The sequence below is a fragment of the Scyliorhinus torazame genome, chromosome 15 (genome assembly GCF_047496885.1).
Source record: "Scyliorhinus torazame isolate Kashiwa2021f chromosome 15, sScyTor2.1, whole genome shotgun sequence".
Taxonomy (NCBI): domain Eukaryota; kingdom Metazoa; phylum Chordata; class Chondrichthyes; order Carcharhiniformes; family Scyliorhinidae; genus Scyliorhinus; species Scyliorhinus torazame.
Window position 1 is genome coordinate 77157690 of NC_092721.1, and position 16833 is coordinate 77174522.

The 16833-nt window shown below is 49.0% G+C and overlaps 1 protein-coding gene across 6 annotated transcripts in view; it reads left to right on the forward strand.

Annotated features, from left to right (window-relative positions):
* Positions 1–16833, forward strand: part of pcdh17 (protocadherin 17) — a 202537-nt gene that overhangs the window by 64556 nt on the left and 121148 nt on the right. The window contains exon 4 of one of the 6 annotated variants that reach the window (XM_072476315.1): positions 2958–3038. The exons of the other annotated variants lie outside the window; for them this stretch is intronic. Within the exon in view, the coding sequence (XP_072332416.1) occupies positions 2958–3016 (59 nt within the window). The 3' untranslated portion in view covers positions 3017–3038. Of the gene's footprint in view, positions 1–2957; positions 3039–16833 lie in introns of those variants that run through there. 6 annotated transcript variants of the gene reach the window in all.

A 16833-nucleotide genomic window follows, 5' to 3' on the forward strand; every position in this document is an offset into this window, starting at 1 on the left:
GATTGACCATATTAGATATGCGTGGGAGGGGGTACGCATCGAGCTGCGTGTACCGATTGATGGTCTGACTGTCGTCAATGACCATCCTGTGTTTCTCCCCAGTCTTTACTACTACCACTTGGGCTCTCCAGGGGCTGGTGCTTGCCTCAATGATGTCTTCCCGCAGAAGCCGCTGGACCTCCGAACTGATGAAGGTCCTGTCCTGGGCACTGTACCGTCTGCTCCTGGTGGCGACGACAACGGGTTTGCAATCCGGGGTGAGGTTTACAAACAAGGAGGCCGCATATGGTGAGGGGGGGTAGGGGTCCACCGAATTTTAAAGTTAAGCTTTGGAGGTGGCATTGGAAGTCCAGACCGAGTAACAGGGCAGCGCAGAGGTTGGGGAGGACGTACCCCCGGATTTCCATGGAATGGGATCCGGAGGCCAGGGAGATTTTCTGGGTAACAGGGTGTACCGCGAAGGAGCAGCGCCTTACCGTAGTGGGGTGGATGAAGCTTTCCGTGCTCCCGGAGTCAAAAAGGCAGGAAGTCTTGTGCCCATCGATTTTCACCACTGTCATTGCGGTTGCGGGGTTGTGGGGCCGGGACTGCTCGAGGGTGATCGAGGCGAGCTGCGGCTGATACTGGGCGCCCCCGGGCTGGTCAGCGGTGGTGGCAGGCGATGAGTGGCCAGACGAGCTTCCCGACGAGCAGGGGTCCTGAGGCGCCGTCCAAAATGGCGCCGAAGATGGTGGCGCCCTCGGGGTGCACATGGCGGGCGGCATTAAAGATGGCGGCGCCCACAAGCCGCACGTGGCCTGCGGAGAAGAAGATGGCGGTGCCCACGGGCCACACGTGGCTTGCGGAGAAGAAGATGGCGGCGCCCACAGGCCGCACGTGGGGGGGTGTCAGGAACGCTGGGCCTAGAAACAGCGGTGACCGACCAGGCCTGGCACACAGCAGCAAATTGTCCCTTCTTTCCGCAGCCGTGGCAGGTTGCGCTCTGCACCGGGGAGTGCTGCTGGGGGTGTTTGTTCTGCCTGCAGAAGTAGCATTTGGGCCCCCTGGGGTTGGCTGGCTGCCGCACGGCACAGCCTTGCAGTGGGCTGGGGTCGGTAGCTACTGGGGCCCACGATTCCCATGAGGGTGCCGTGCGGTCGGGGGCATACGACTGGACGTTACGGGAGACCACTGTTAACGCGTTCGCGAGCTGCCTGGTTCCCGCAAGATCAAGCATACCCCCCTCCAATAGGCGCTGGCGGATGTACACCGACCCCATGCCCATAACAAAAGCGTCTCTGATTAAAAGTTCTGTATGCTCGACTGCCGAAACTGCCTGGCAGTCACAGTTCCTCGCCAGGATGTGCAAGGCACGCCAGAAATCGTCTCGGGACTCACCGGGGTGTTGCTGTCTCGTGGACAGGAGGTGCCTGGCGTATAGTTTGTTGACCGGCTGAACGTAATTTCCTTTCAGGAGCTCCATTGCTTCAGCGTAAGTGGGCGCATCCCGGATGAGAGGAAAAATGTCAGGGCTCATCCGTGAATAAAGGACCTGGAGCTTCTGTGCGTCCGAGGGTTCTTCAGCGGATGTTCGGAGGTAGCTTTCGAAGCAGACTAGCCAGTGGTCGAAAGCAGACATAGCGTTGGCTGCTTGAGGGCTCAGCTGTAGGCGATCAGGCTTGTTGCGAAATTCCATCGTTTTAAAATCTTTGCTCAATAAATTGATGCACTATCAATTACTACAAAAACGAGAGTAGTGAATAATCGAGGCTTTATTGAGCAAAGATGTGTGGCCTCCTGTAGCTGCTACCAGAATGGGAGCAGCTCTGGCGAGCACACACATTTATACGCCGCCCACTGGGCGGAGCCAGCAGGCAGGGATTTACCCATGTACCTCTAGTACAGGAACCTTACCGTACTGCATCTAATATACATCTAATACAGTTCGTGGTGACTACCACAGGATGCACAAGACGTCACAGTAAGCTGAATTCAGAATTTTCAGAGACTTGTGGGGCTGGAGGAGAACAGAATTATGCAGAATTTCCAGCTGAGAAACAGGCCAGACAGCCCAACTGCTCTTTATTGCTGTTTCTGTCCCTCAGGAGTCTCATCCCACTCTAGTTCATCTCATCATATCAGAATAGTCTTCTATTCAATGGTTACTATGGTAAAAAGGGACTCAACGCCACTGAAACTTATCCTTTCTGGGTAACTTATCCTTTAAAAACACTTACCTTCACAGGAACAGGCCAGTCGATTTCAGCGGGAGCGGTGTGCAAGTGATTTCTGGGAGGTAAGTTTATCCTTTAAAAACACTTACCTTCACAGGAACAGGCCAGTCGATTTCAGCGGGAGCGGTGCGCAAGTGATTTCTGGGAGGTAAGTTTATCCTTTAAAAACACTTACCTTCACAGGAACAGGCCAGTCGATTTCAGCGGGAGCGGTGCGCAAGTGATTTCTGGGAGGTACGTTTATCCTTTAAAAACACTTACCTTCACAGGAACAGGCCAGTCCATTTTAGCGGGAGCGGTGCGCAAGTGATTTCTGGGAGGTAAGTTTATCCTTTAAAAAAAACACTTTTCTGTTTTATTTTTTTCGACCCGCGGACTTCTCGGAGTAGAATTTCCAGCTGAGAAACAGGCCATTCAGCCCAACTGCTCTTTATTGCTGTTTCTGTCCCTCAGGAGTCTCATCCCACTCTAGTTCATCTCATCATATAAGAATAGTCTTCTATTCAATGGTTACTATGGTAAAAAGGGACTCAACGCCACTGAAACCTATCCTTTCTGGGTAACTTACCCCACCCCCCTCCCCTCCCTCCCCCCCCCTCCCCAACCAATAAATTCTGGTGGAGAGGAAACCCGAGACACTACACGTGTAGTGTCTCCCACCCGCCCTCCTCCTCTAATCTAATAATCAGACCCATTGGTGTGAGTTAAGTGCCATATTATATTATTATTATATTATATTATTAGCATTGTGCAGGTCAAGGTTCGGAGGTGGAGGAGCAGTCTCTGTCAGGGAGAGAACCTGAGAACATCTAAGACACTCAGAAGGTAAGTAAGTGATTTTTACTCATTTTTACTTTTATACCTTTTTCAAATTGTGTGTGTCGGGGGAAACTGAAGTGACATCACAGAAAAGCTGTGGCCTGAGTGGCTGGTTGGGAATCTACACTAAATTAAAAAAATTAAGCATTGGTAACTAATTAAACATAATTACTTAATTATAATTTAGAGGGGTATCTAAGCCAGAGATCGGAGAGTACTATATTTAGCTTTCGCATTTCTATTAGAAATCTAGTGCTAGGAAACAGATAGTTAACAGTAACTTTGAAATTTTTAAAAAAATATATTTAAAAAACATTTTTTTTTAATTTTAATTAATTGACGCAATGTCAGTTAGAGGGGTGCAGTGCTCTGACTGTGAGATGTGGCAGGTCCGGGAGGCTTCCAGCGTCCCGGATGGCTTCATCTGCAGAAAGTGCACCCAACTGGAGCTCCTCACAGACCGCATGGTTCGGTTGGAGCAGCAATTGGATGCACTTAGGAGCATGCAGGTGGCGGAAAGCGTCATAGATCGCAGTTATGTAAATGTGGTCACACCCAAGGTGCAGGCAGAGAAATGGGTGACCACCAGAAAGGGCAGGCAGTCAGTGCAGGAATCCCCTGTGGTTGTCCCCCTCTCGAACAGGTATACCCCTTTGGATACTGTCGGGGGGTGGGGGATAGCCTATCAGGGGAAAACAGCAGCAGCCAGAGCAGTGGCACCACGGCTGGCTCTGATGTTCAGAAGGGAGGGTCAAAGCGCAGAAGAGCAATAGTAATAGGGGACTCTATAGTCAGGGGCACAGATAGGCGCTTCTGTGGATGTGAAAGAGACTCCAGGATGGTATGTTGCCTCCCTGGTGCCAGGGTCCAGGATGTCTCCGAATGGGCATCCTGAAGGGGGAGGGCAAACAGGCAGAGGTCGTTGTACATATTGGTACTAACGACATAGGCAGGAAGGGGCATGAGGTCCTGCAGCAGGAGTTCAGGGAGCTAGGCAGAAAGTTAAAAGACAGGACCTCTAGGGTTGTAATCTCGGGATTACTCCCTGTGCCACGTGCCAGTGAGGCTAGAAATAGGAAGATAGAGCAGCTAAACACGTGGCTAAACAGCTGGTGTAGGAGGGAGGGTTTCCGTTATCTGGACCACTGGGAGCTCTTCCGGGGCAGGTGTGACCTATATAAGAAGGACGGGTTGCATCTAGACCAGAGACGCATAAATATCCTGGCCGCGAGGTTTGCTAGTGTCACACGGGAGGGTTTAAACTAGTATGGCAGGGGGGTGGGCACGGGAGCAATAGGTCAGAAGGTGAGAGCATTGAGGGAGAACGAGGGAATAGGGACAGTGGGGCTCTGAGGCAGAGCAGACAGGGAGAGGTTGCTGAACACAGCGGGTCTGGTGGCCTGAAGTGCATATGTTTTAATGCAAGAAGTATTACGGGTAAGGCAGATGAACTTAGAGCTTGGATTAGTACTTGGAACTATGATGTTGTTGCCATTACAGAGACCTGGTTGAGGGAAGGGCAGGATTGGCAGCTAAACGTTCCAGGATTTAGATGTTTCAGGCAGGATAGGGGGGGGGATGTAAAAGGGGAGGCGGAGTTGCGCTACTGGTTCGGGAGAATATCACAGCTGTACTGTGGGAGGACACCTCAGAGGGCAGTGAGGCTATATGGGTAGAGATCAGGAATAAGAAGGGTGCAGTCACAATGTTGGGGGTTTACTACAGGCCTCCCAACAGCCAGCGGGAGATAGAGGAGCAGATAGGTAGACAGATTTTGGAAAAGAGTAAAAACAACAGGGTTGTGGTGATGGGAGACTTCAACTTCCCCAATATTGACTGGGACTCACTTAGTGCCAGGGGCTTAGGCGGGGCGGAGTTTGTAAGGAGCATCCAGGAGGGCTTCTTAAAACAATATGTAGACAGTCCAACTAGGGAAGGGGCGGTACTGGACCTGGTATTGGGGAATGAGCCCGGCCAGGTGGTAGATGTTTCAGTAGGGGAGCATTTCGGTAACAGTGACCACAATTCAGTAAGGTTTAAAGTACTGGTGGACAAGGATAAGAGTGGTCCTAGGATGAATGTGCTAAATTGGGGGAAGGCTAATTATAACAATATTAGGCAGGAACTGAAGAACAGAGATTGGGAGCGGATGTTTGAGGGCAAATCAACATCTGACATGTGGGAGGCTTTCAAGTATCAGTTGAAAGGAATTCAGGACCGGCATGTTCCTGTGAGGAAGAAGGATAAATACGGCAATTTTCGGGAACCTTGGATAACGAGAGATATTGTAGGCCTCGTCAAAAAGAAAAAGGAGGCATTTGTCAGGGCTAAAAGGCTGGGAACAGACGAAGCCTGCGTGGAATATAAGGAAAGTAGGAAGGAACTTAAGCAAGGAGTCAGGAGGGCTAGAAGGGGTCACGAAAAGTCATTGGCAAATAGGGTTAAGGAAAATCCCAAGGCTTTTTACACGTACATAAAAAGCAAGAGGGTAGCCAGGGAAAGGGTTGGCCCACTGAAGGATAGGCAAGGGAATCTATGTGTGGAGCCAGAGGAAATGGGCGAGGTACTAAATGAATACTTTACATCAGTATTCACCAAAGAGAAGAAATTGGTGGATGTTGAGTCTGGAGAAGGGTGTGTAGATAGCCTGGGTCACATTGAGATCCAAAAAGACGAGGTGTTGGGTGTCTTAAAAAATATTAAGGTAGATAAGTCCCCAGGGCCTGATGGGATCTACCCCAGAATACTGAAGGAGGCTGGAGAGGAAATTGCTGAGGCCTTGACAGAAATCTTTGGATCCTCACTGTCTTCAGGGGATGTCCCGGAGGACTGGAGAATAGCCAATGTTGTTCCTCTGTTTAAGAAGGGTAGCAAGGATAATCCAGGGAACTACAGGCCGGTGAGCCTCACTTCAGTGGTAGGGAAATTACTGGAGAGAATTCTTCGAGACAGGATCTACTCCCATTTGGAAGCAAATGGACGTATTAGTGAGAGGCAGCATGGTTTTGTGAAGGGGAGGTCGTGTCTCACTAACTTGATAGAGTTTTTCGAGGAGGTCACTAAGATGATTGATGCAGGTAGGGCAGTAGATGTTGTCTATATGGACTTCAGTAAGGCCTTTGACAAGGTCCCTCATGGTAGACTAGTACAAAAGGTGAAGTCACACGGGATCAGGGGTGAGCTGGCAAGGTGGATACAGAACTGGCTAGGTCATAGAAGGCAGAGAGTAGCAATGGAAGGATGCTTTTCTAATTGGAGGGCTGTGACCAGTGGTGTTCCACAGGGATCAGTGCTGGGACCGTTGCTCTTTGTAGTATATATAAATGATTTGGAGGAAAATGTAACTGGTCTGATTAGTAAGTTTGCATACGACACAAAGGTTGGTGGAATTGCGGATAGCGATGAGGACTGTCAGAGGATACAGCAGGATTTAGATTGTTTGGAGACTTGGGCGGAGAGATGGCAGATGGAGTTTAATCTGGACAAATGTGAGATAATGCATTTTGGAAGGTCTAATGCAGGTAGGGAATATACAGTGAATGGTAGAACCCTCAAGAGTATTGAAGGTCAAAGAGATCTAGGAGTACAGGTCCACAGGTCATTGAAAGGGGCAACACAGGTGGAGAAGGTAGTCAAGAAGGCATACGGCATGCTTGCCTTCATTGGCCAGGGCATTGAGTATAAGAATTGGCAAGTCATGTTGCAGCTGTATAGAACCTTAGTTAGGCCACACTTGGAGTATAGTGTTCAATTCTGGTCGCCACACTACCAGAAGGATGTGGAGGCTTTAGAGAGGGTGCAGAAGAGATTTACCAGAATGTTGCCTGGTATGGAGGGCATTAGCTATGAGGAGCGGTTGAATAAACTCGGTTTGTTCTCACTGGAACGAAGGAGGTTGAGGGGAGACCTGATCAAGGTCTACAAAATTATGAGGGGCATAGACAGAGTGGATAGTCAGAGGCTTTTCCCCAGGGTAGAGGGGTCAATTACTAGGGGGCATAGGTTTAAGGTGAGAGGGGCAAGGTTTAGAGTAGATGTACGAGGCAAGTTTTTTACGCAGAGGGTAGTGGGTGCCTGGAACTCGCTACCGGAGGAGGTGGTGGAAGCAGGGACGATAGTGACATTTAAGGGGCATCTTGACAAATACATGAATAGGATGGGAATAGAGGGATACGGACCCAGGAAGTGTAGAAGATTGTAGTTTAGTCGGGCAGCATGGTCGGCACGGGCTTGGAGGGCCGAAGGGCCTGTTCCTGTGCTGTACATTTCTTTGTTCTTTGTTCTTGAAAGTGAACATGAAATGGAGAGTGGTGATGATCGTGATAAAAGGGAGCCTGACGAAAATAGCATGTTCTAAAATGTAGTGTAACAAGAACATGAAGGGCAGGAAGAGGATGTGCGAAGTGTTACATTACGTTTACTATTTTATGTATTTTCTCAATGGTCAGGAATGAGGTGTCTTAAGTATTCAAAAGCAGCGTTGTCAGAAGAATAATCTATTCAAATATGTATCATGTTACCAGTCTCTATTTAATATGTTCGATAATTTAGGGCATTGAGTACGGGATTTCTCATTATAATATTCTGTGGCAGCTTTTAAATGATTTGCTGCCTCGTTATATTGAGATGCTGGTTTTCTATTGTTAAATGCTTTCAATATCATTATTCTCAGAACAGCTATTGACAGCAGCAGAGATGTGTGTTGCCTGAGTGAGCGCTGTGTTTGATTGAGGGACTTTGGGTGGGAGTTTCCTCCCCCTCCATAGCGGCTTGGCAGTGGCGGCGGTGGGATCTTTTGATTCCACCGTTGTCAACGGGGTTTCCCGATGAGTACAACCCTCACTGCCGTGAAATCTGCGGCAGGGGTGCCTGTGGGACGGTAAGATCTCGCCAGGGTGAACGCCCAGAAAATTCCAGCCATATTTTCATTGTTGCTTAGAATTTCTCTTGCCTGGGATAACGAAAGGATTTAGAGATGCTGTCAGATAGCTGCATTGTTCACCCATTTATGTAATTAAGTAAATGTGGGCTTTTCGAATTTTAAAATTGATTAATTAAATAAGATGTTTGTTTATTATCAGACATTTGACGTTCCTTTTCTGTTTAATCAAGTAAAGTAATGCCAACTGTCTTATGATAGCCATTGCCTCCTTGGGTTTAATATATATGACAGATGCATCAGTTCTGTATGAAAAGGTTTGATGATATAGTTGTAGTGAGGACCCTATTGGATTTCCTTTTCTTTACACACAGTTAAATTTAGCAGCTGCATTGCAACTTGCGACTGGATTAGAACCAGGTTGACAATTTCCATGCATACTTGAGTGCTGATATACGACAGCAGTTACAATATATACCCTCTTTGGTATTGTCTTTTTACATGTCGACACTTCTGTCATAGCTTAACAACTAACACAAATGTTTTTCCTCTTCTGAGCTAAAGAAAGCAAATATAAAAACAGGTCTGTTCTGTGCTGCCTATCGTATTTATGACTGTAGAAATGTAAAGACTGCTTCAAGGCAATAATGGACTCTGGTTGAGAACTAAATCCCTGTAAATTCATTCACCAATCTTTTATCTGTTGTGACAAAAAATCTTCAGAAAAATGAAATGGCAATTAGAGAATTAAGATAGAAGGTAAAAGTGCATGTCTTTTAATGATTATTCAGTATTTATTAAAATACAATAAATGGCAGTTTCAACTGTGCTCCAGATAGAATTCAAGGAGAACCATCACTGGAGGAATTCATACCGCCTTCAGATGCAGACGATGTTGCCGACAATGCGTGGCACCCAGGCCAACACTGAGCTGGTGGCGTCTGTAGTGGAAGCCTGTGGCAATAAGTCAGAGCCATGAGTCAAGATGTCCAAGGCTTGGGGCACACTGCATGGTCGATGGCTGAGGCGCAGGACAGGAGAGTCCAGTCACAGGCAGACAAGTCCCAGGGCCCATAGACATTGCTCCGGCGCTCCAGAGCTTGGCCCATTCACAAAGGCGACAACGCAGAATCGCCGAGCAGAAACTTATAGCCAAGTTCCGCACACATGAGTGCGGCCTCAACCGGGACCTGGGATTCATGTCGCATTACATTCATCCCCCACCTCTGGCCTGCGAAATCCTACCAACTGTCCTGGCTTGACCCAATTCACACCTCTTTAACCTGGGGTTACCCCATCTCTGGATCTGTAAAGATTTAATCACCTGCTAATGCTCGTATTCCAAGCATTGTCTGGCATCTTTAAATCTGTCTATATCTATGTTTCTGGAACATACCTCTTCATTCACCTGAGGAAGGAGCAGCGCTCCGAAAGCTAGTGATATCGAAACTAACCTGTTGGACTTTAACCTGGTGTTGTAAGACTTCATACTGTGCTCACCCCAGTCCAACGCCGGCATCTTCACATCATTCACAAAGGGTCATTCATGGCCGAGGGATCGTCCCAGAGCTGGCCCTGTTCTTCCAGCCTCCCTGTGTCCCCAAGGCTGCAGAGGCCAGGTTGTTAGCAAGCATAGCTGGCTACACTCCAAAATTCATTCTCTGCATGGGGGAGGAGAAAGAGTCAGAAATGTTAGCAAGATGAGTATTTAATTAACCATCCAAAGGCACCAGGTTATATGATTACCCTAAGTTGTATTGCAGTGCCACCCTCAACATGTCCATCCCCACCCGGCCCCCTTGACAGGTTGTCGTCTGCACTGTACCCATGTCCCCTTCAGTGAGTGGCACCTGGCCTGTGCAATAGGGATCCTCTATCCTCGCCAACTGTTGCTGTCAACAGTGGTACCGTTGGCTGCTGCAACCTGTGGCAATGATAAGCTCTGTGGCCCATGTCCAGTTTCCCACAGTAGGAGGTCTTGTGGGTCTATTCACTGGACAGACCATGTATTATCCCTCCCATAAGATCAGACGACATAGGAGCAGAATTAGGCCACTCGGCCCATCGAGTCTGCTCCGCCATTCAATCATGGCAGATATTTTCTCATCCCCATTCTCCTGCCTTCTCCCCATAACCCTTGATCCCCTTATTAATCAAGAATCTATCGATCTCTGTCTTAAAGACACTCAGTGATTTGACCTCCAACAGCCTTCTGGAGCAAAGAGTTTCATAGATTCACCACCCCAGGGTGGCAACTAGTTGTGCAGTGGAGAGGGTTACTGTGTGCCACCAATTGCCTCCGTGCATAGAGGCTTTTGCGTGGACAGGTCCTACAGATGGGAGAGAGCGAGGGAGGTTTGCATCGGCTGGTAGCTTAGCGGCAGTGTGAGATGGGTCCTGGGTGTAACACACTAGTTGTGACAGAGAGCTGGTCAGGTTTCCTGGCCGGGGGCAGGACGGATGGGAGCAAGGGCACAGTGCAGAGGCAGTGTTTGGAGACAGCTCGTGGCCCTGAGGTGTGGGCTAGCTGATAGTGTCACTGGTGAGGCCTCTGCTCAGTGAGGGGCAGTGTGCTAAGGAGGGTGGCAAAGGCCATGGTGCATGTTTCCTTTGTTTGGGGGGAACTCTGTTATTCCCGTGCTTCTGGGGATTGCACTGAGGAGTCCTAGTAGCTGGAGGACTGTTGATTGAGCTTAGCCATACCCATTCCTTTGATGATACTGCTGTGGTCTGAGGTTTCCTGAGTGGCGGATTGGGTGGGTTCCCAGATGACCAGCAGCTCTCTGAACATTTACAGGACACAGGGAACAGTGAGCAATGTGAACAGCCAGGGGCCTGTGAGTAGCGCCAAAGGGGCACATACTGGAGCAAAGACGGTCTGGGCCAGGCCACTCCGATTCCGAGGTGCAGGGACTTGCCACCAAGCCATTCTCTGCTACTCCCCCGGCCCAGGCAGCAACCCCTAAGCCTTAACATTTTTGAGAGTTTTCTTACCCTCTCGCTCCCCCTCAGCAGCCATGGTGCCCAGGCTCCGTTTCTAAATACTTGCATCAATTGACCTCTGGATGACTTCTGCCTAAGAGGGGTGGAGCATCATGAAGGAGTGGCGCATGAAGTGTCCAAATGAGATTTAAATTCATGCAAATGACCGTTTTGCATGGATCCGCTAGCGCGGGGCACACACATCGATAATGCCACCAGCGAGGGACCAGAATATGCATTGGATTCGGTGCCGGGCGCAAGTCGCGATTTTTCCATTGTGTGCTATTCTCTGCCCGATCGCAATTCCCGCCGCCTGCGTCGCAAAGTGGAGAATTTAGCCCAATATAAAATAAGGGGTAAAATTCTTGGGTGCAGGAGCAGGACCTGGGTGTGTATGCGCACATATAATTGAAGCTGGCAGAATAGGTGGTGAGAGCATATAGTATTCTGGGCTTTATTAATAGGGGCATAGAATACAAGAGCAAGTAGGTTATACTGTATTTATACAAGACGTTAATTAGACCTTAGCTGGAATACCAGGGACCCGGGTTAGAGTCCTGGCTTGGGTCGCTGTCTGTGCGGAGTCTGCACGTTATCCATGTGTCTGCGTGCGTTTCCTCCGGGTGCTCCGGTTTCCTCCCACAAGTCCTGAAAGATGTGCTGTTAGATGCTTTGGACTTTCTGAATTCTCCTGTGTACCTGAACAGGCGGCGGCATTAGGCGACTCGGGGATTTTCACAGTAACTTCTTTGCAGTGTAAATGTAAGTCTACTTGTGACTCTAATAAAGATTATTATTATATTGTGTGCAATTCTGGGCACCACACTATAGGAAGAAAGTGAACACATTGGAGAGAGTGCAGAGGATGTTTGTAAGAATGGTTCCAGGAATGAAAAACTTCAGTTATGAGGAGAGATTGGAATTGTTGTTCTTAGAGAGAAGAAGGCTAAGAGGAGATTTGATTGAAGTGTTCAAAATTATGAGTGGACTGTGTCGTGTTCTCTATTCTGCTTTACCTGGATGGCTCAGATGCGTAGTGTTGAATAAAGAACACAAAGCTTTGTTAACAAACAAAGCTATAAATTTATTACACTACTAAGATTCGTTCACATTACTAAAGTAGAAGGTTATTGTATTAAACTATGCTATCTCTAATTTATACAACTCAAGAATACAACTGCTCTCTCTTTCACCTCACTATTTAATCCTTTTACTATCTAATCTTCTAATCCCAGAATCCTCAAGTCACATGATATATCCAAGACTGTTCTGTGGTTCCCTCTAGTGGTATGAATCATTACCATTAACTTGTTAACCCTTTACATCCCAGTCAATGTACATATCATGACGGGCTGGACAGAGTAGATATGGGGAAAATGTTCCCCCTTGTAAAACAATCAATAATGAGGGAGCACAGATTTAAAGTGATTTGCAAAAGAAGCAAATGTGATGTGAGGAAAACTTGTTCACACAGCAAGTGGTTCGGCTCTGGAATGCACTGCCTGGAAGTGTGGTGGAGGCAGATTCAATGGAAGCATTCAAGAGGGCATTAGATGATTACTGTAGAATCCGACGGGCAAGAAACATGAAGGATACAAAGAAAGAGAGATTTATTAAGATACACTACTAAACTCCCATGCCCTGCAGGGTCACCTTCCCCGATCTGCACCTAGGTCAGCATTTTTATATTGTGGAGCCTTCCCTGTTAAGGGGGAAACCCCGCCCCAATTACCGGGGGAGTTCACATTCGTTCTGAATCGGATGGTGCACACTCCCCTACTTCCCAGGGGGGTCATAACAATTACTTCATTAGAAACAACCTGTGCGGGTACGGGGAAAAGGCAGGGGAATGGCATTGAGTCATGGTGCTCGTTTGGAGAGTCGGTGCAGACACGATAGGCCAAATGGCCTCCTTCTGCACCATGACAATCCTGTGAATATCAGTGTCTTCATGTTAGAGTATTCCTTGTGGTTTGCCTGTATGATTTGAAAATCGCTTATTGTCACAAGTAGGCTTCAATGAAATTACTGTGAAAAGCCCCTAGTCACCACATTCTGGCACCTGTTCGGGGAGACTGTTACGGGAATTGAACCATGCTGCTGGCCTGCCTTGGTCTGCTTTCAAAGCCAGCGATTTAGCCCAGTGCTAAACAGCCCCAACATTTGGTTAAAGAGATGTGCGTTACTCCATCCTGTGTGTGAATACATAGTCATCCCAATACATGGGGAACATCAGCAGATTGCTAGAACATCACTGCAATTATAATAATTAGAAGTAACTTCTAACTATGCCTGTTAGATTAGTATTTTGTCGCCTATATGTTTTCAGGTGAATATTCATGTGGGGCTGAAGATTCCTTTGTTAATCTTGCTTATGAAATATAGCTGAATCAAAGTACAATCATGGGAGGAAATACCAGCTTTTCTTAATTCAATTGAAACTGCTTTGTAATTTTCCTCTGGTCTCAAATGTATACTTGTGAGAGGCAGATTCAGTTTTATGATCGAGTTGTCACTTCTCTGGAACTGGTGGTTGTATTAATCAGCTAGTTCATTATTTATTACAGAGCTAATTAAAGTTGGAGAGTGAACTGAAATGTGCCTTAAAGAGCATTTGAACCAAGGATTTTTTTGATTATTCTTATTTTAGATGCTAGAAACCAAACTAAAGCCTTTTCTGTTTTGGATAGGGTTCTTAAGTGCTACCCCATCAATGCAAGGAATTCGTACAAATTGAAAACTGAGAAAAATACCAGTCTTGGTATTGGACAATTTCTCTGCTAAGCTGTACAATTATTATGTCTACAGCATAAAGCGCGGGGCTCGTAATGTGGTTGAAATTTAAATTATGAATGCTATATCTAAAGCAATGCAGCTAAGCATTTTAATCTTTGTTATTACAAATATATTCAAAATTAGGTTTTGAACCAGGTTAGTGTTAATTGGCTTTTGAAATTCTAACACCTTTGGCACCTGATGATCATCATGTGCACAACTGCACATAGCTTTTGCTGATTAAACAGCACAAAACAATTAGGTACATCTGCATTAAATTCAGTGCCATGTTAGTCCAGTTTCAAACCCAACCAGCCATCTGATATCCCCATTGAAACCTGATTCTCTAATTGCCCAGACTATTATTTATTCAGTATTGCACAATGATGTACTTTCACCCATCAGTTCTGTACTCCCTGAGTTATGTTTTAAGGGGTTTCGTTTTGACTTCAAGCAGAGCCAAAGGATAACGAGGGTTGCCGTACTGTAAGTTAGTTAACTAGTGTGGTAGTCACCACTGTTGTATATATCACATACGAGATGTAATACGGTAAGGCTCCTGTACTACAGGTGCGGGGGTAGATCCCTGCCTGCTGGCTCCGCCCAGTAGGCGGAGTATAAATGTGTGTGCTCCCCGAGCTGCAGCCATTTTGGCAGCAGCTGCAGGAGGCTACACATCTCTGCTTAATAAAGCCTCGATTACACTCTACTCTCATCTCATCGTAATTGATAGTGCATCAATTTATTCAGCAGAGATTTTACAACGATGGACCTCCACATCAAGCTGGATCGCCTGCAGATGCACCCTCAAGCAGACAACGCCAAGTCGGCCTTCGCACATTGGCTAGCTTGCTTTGAAGCCTACATCGGATCGGCGACAGAACCACCCTCAGAGACACAGAAGCTCCAGATCCTGAATACGCGGCTGAGCTCTGATATCTTTCCTCTCATCCGGGACGCGCCTACCTACGCTGAGGCCATGGCGCTACTGAAAGAAAACTACACTCAGCAGACCAACAAGCTCTATGCCAGGCACCTCCTGTCCACGAGGCATCAACTCCCCAGTGAGTCTGTGGAAAATTTCTGGCGTGCCCTACACGCCCTGGTGAGGGACTGCGATTGCCAGGCCGTTTCGGCCGTTGAACATTCCGAACTCCTAATTTGTGACGCTTTTGTTACGGGCATAGGGTCGGCGTACATCCGGCAGCGCCTCTGAGAAGGGGCTACCCTCGTGGCGACCAAGAAACTCGCTATCTCACTAACGGTCGCCTCCCGTAATGTACAAGCATATGCACCCGACCGCACAGTGCCCCCCTCCAGGACATCGTGGACCCTACCAGTGAACACCCCACCGTGGACCCCACCAGCGACCGCCCCACACCCAGCCAACCCCAAGCCTACACCGCGCGGCAACCAGCCAACCCCGGGGGACCCAAGTGCTAATTCTGCGGACAGACAAAGCACCCCCGGCAGCGCTGCCCGGCGCGGAGCGCATTCTGCAAGGCCTGCAGGAAGAAAGGACATTTCGCTGCTATGTGCCAGGCCCGCTCGATCGCTGCTGTAACCAGGCCCATTGTTCCTGCAACCCCCACGTGCGGCCCGTGGGCGCCGCCATCTTCCTTGCCTCAGACCACGTGTGGCCCATGGGCGCCGCCATCTTGCTTGCCTCAGGACACGTGCGGGCCGTGGGCGCCGCCATCGTCCCCAATCGGGCCTCATGCGGCCCGTGAGCGCTGCCATCTTTAACGCCGTGCGCCCCATGGGCGCCGCCATCTTTCCCGCCTCAGGACCCCTGCCCGTCGAGCACCTCATCGGGCCGCTCATCACCTGCCGACCAGCCAGGGGCCTTCCGACACCAGCTACAGCTCGCCTCCATCAGAATCGACCAGTCCCGGCCGCACAACCTTGCAACCGCGTCGACGACGGTAAAGGTCGATGGGCACAAGACATCATGCCTTCTTGACCCCGGGAGCACAAAGAGCTTCATCCACCCCGATACGGTAAGGCGCTGCTGCCTCGCGGTACACCCCATTAACCAGAGAATCTCCCATGCCTCTGGATCCCACTCCGTGGAGATCCGGGGGTACTGCACCGCCTCCCTCACCATCTAGGGCATAGAGTTCAGCGACTTCCGGCTCTATGTTCTCCCTAATCTCTGCGCTGCCTTGGTACTTGGCCTGGACTTCCAGTGCAACCGCCAAAGTCTAACCCTGAAATTCGGCAGGCCCCTACCACCCCTTACTGTATGCGGTCTCACGACCCTTAAGCTCGACCCGCCTTCTCTGTTTGCAAACCTCACCTCAGATTGCAAACCGTCGGCACCAGGAGCAGACGGTACAATGCCCAGGACAGGACCTTCATCAGGTCCGAGGTCCAGCGGCTGCTGCGGGAAGCCATTATCGAGGCCAGCAACAGCCCCTGGAGAGCCCATGTGGTAGTTATGAAAACTGGGGAGAAAAACAGGATGGTCATTGACTACAGTCAGACCATCAATCGGTACACGCAGCTCGACGCGTACCCCCTCCCACGCATATCTGACATGGTCAATCAGATTGCACAGTACCGGGTCTTCTCGACAGTGGACCTGAAATCTGCCTACCACCAGCTCCCCATTCGCAAGGCGGACCGCCCGTACACCGCGTTTGAAGCGGACGGCCGCTTTTACCAATTCCTTAGGGTTCCCTGCGGCATCACGAATGGGGTCTCGGTCTTCCAACGGGAGATGGACCGAATGGTTGACCGGTACGGACTGCGGGCCACCTTCCCGTACCTGGATAACGTCACCATCTGTGGCCACGACCAGCAGAACCACGACGCTAACCTTTCCAAATTCCTCCACACCGCCAAACTCCCCAACCTAACCTAACGTACAATAAGGAGAAGTGCGTGTTCAGCACCAACCACTTAGCCATCCTCGGCTATGTGGTGCAAAATGGAGTTCTAGGGCCCTACCCCGAACGCATGGGCCCCTCATGGAACTCCCCCTCCTCCACTACCCCAAGGCCCTCAAACGATGCCTGGGATCTTCTCAGACTACGCCCAGTGGGTCCCTAACTATGCGGACAAGGTCCGCCCACTCATTCACTCCACCATTTTCCCCCTGACGGCCGAGGTTCACCAGGCCTTCAACCGTATCAAGGCCGACATCGCCGAGGCCGCGATGCA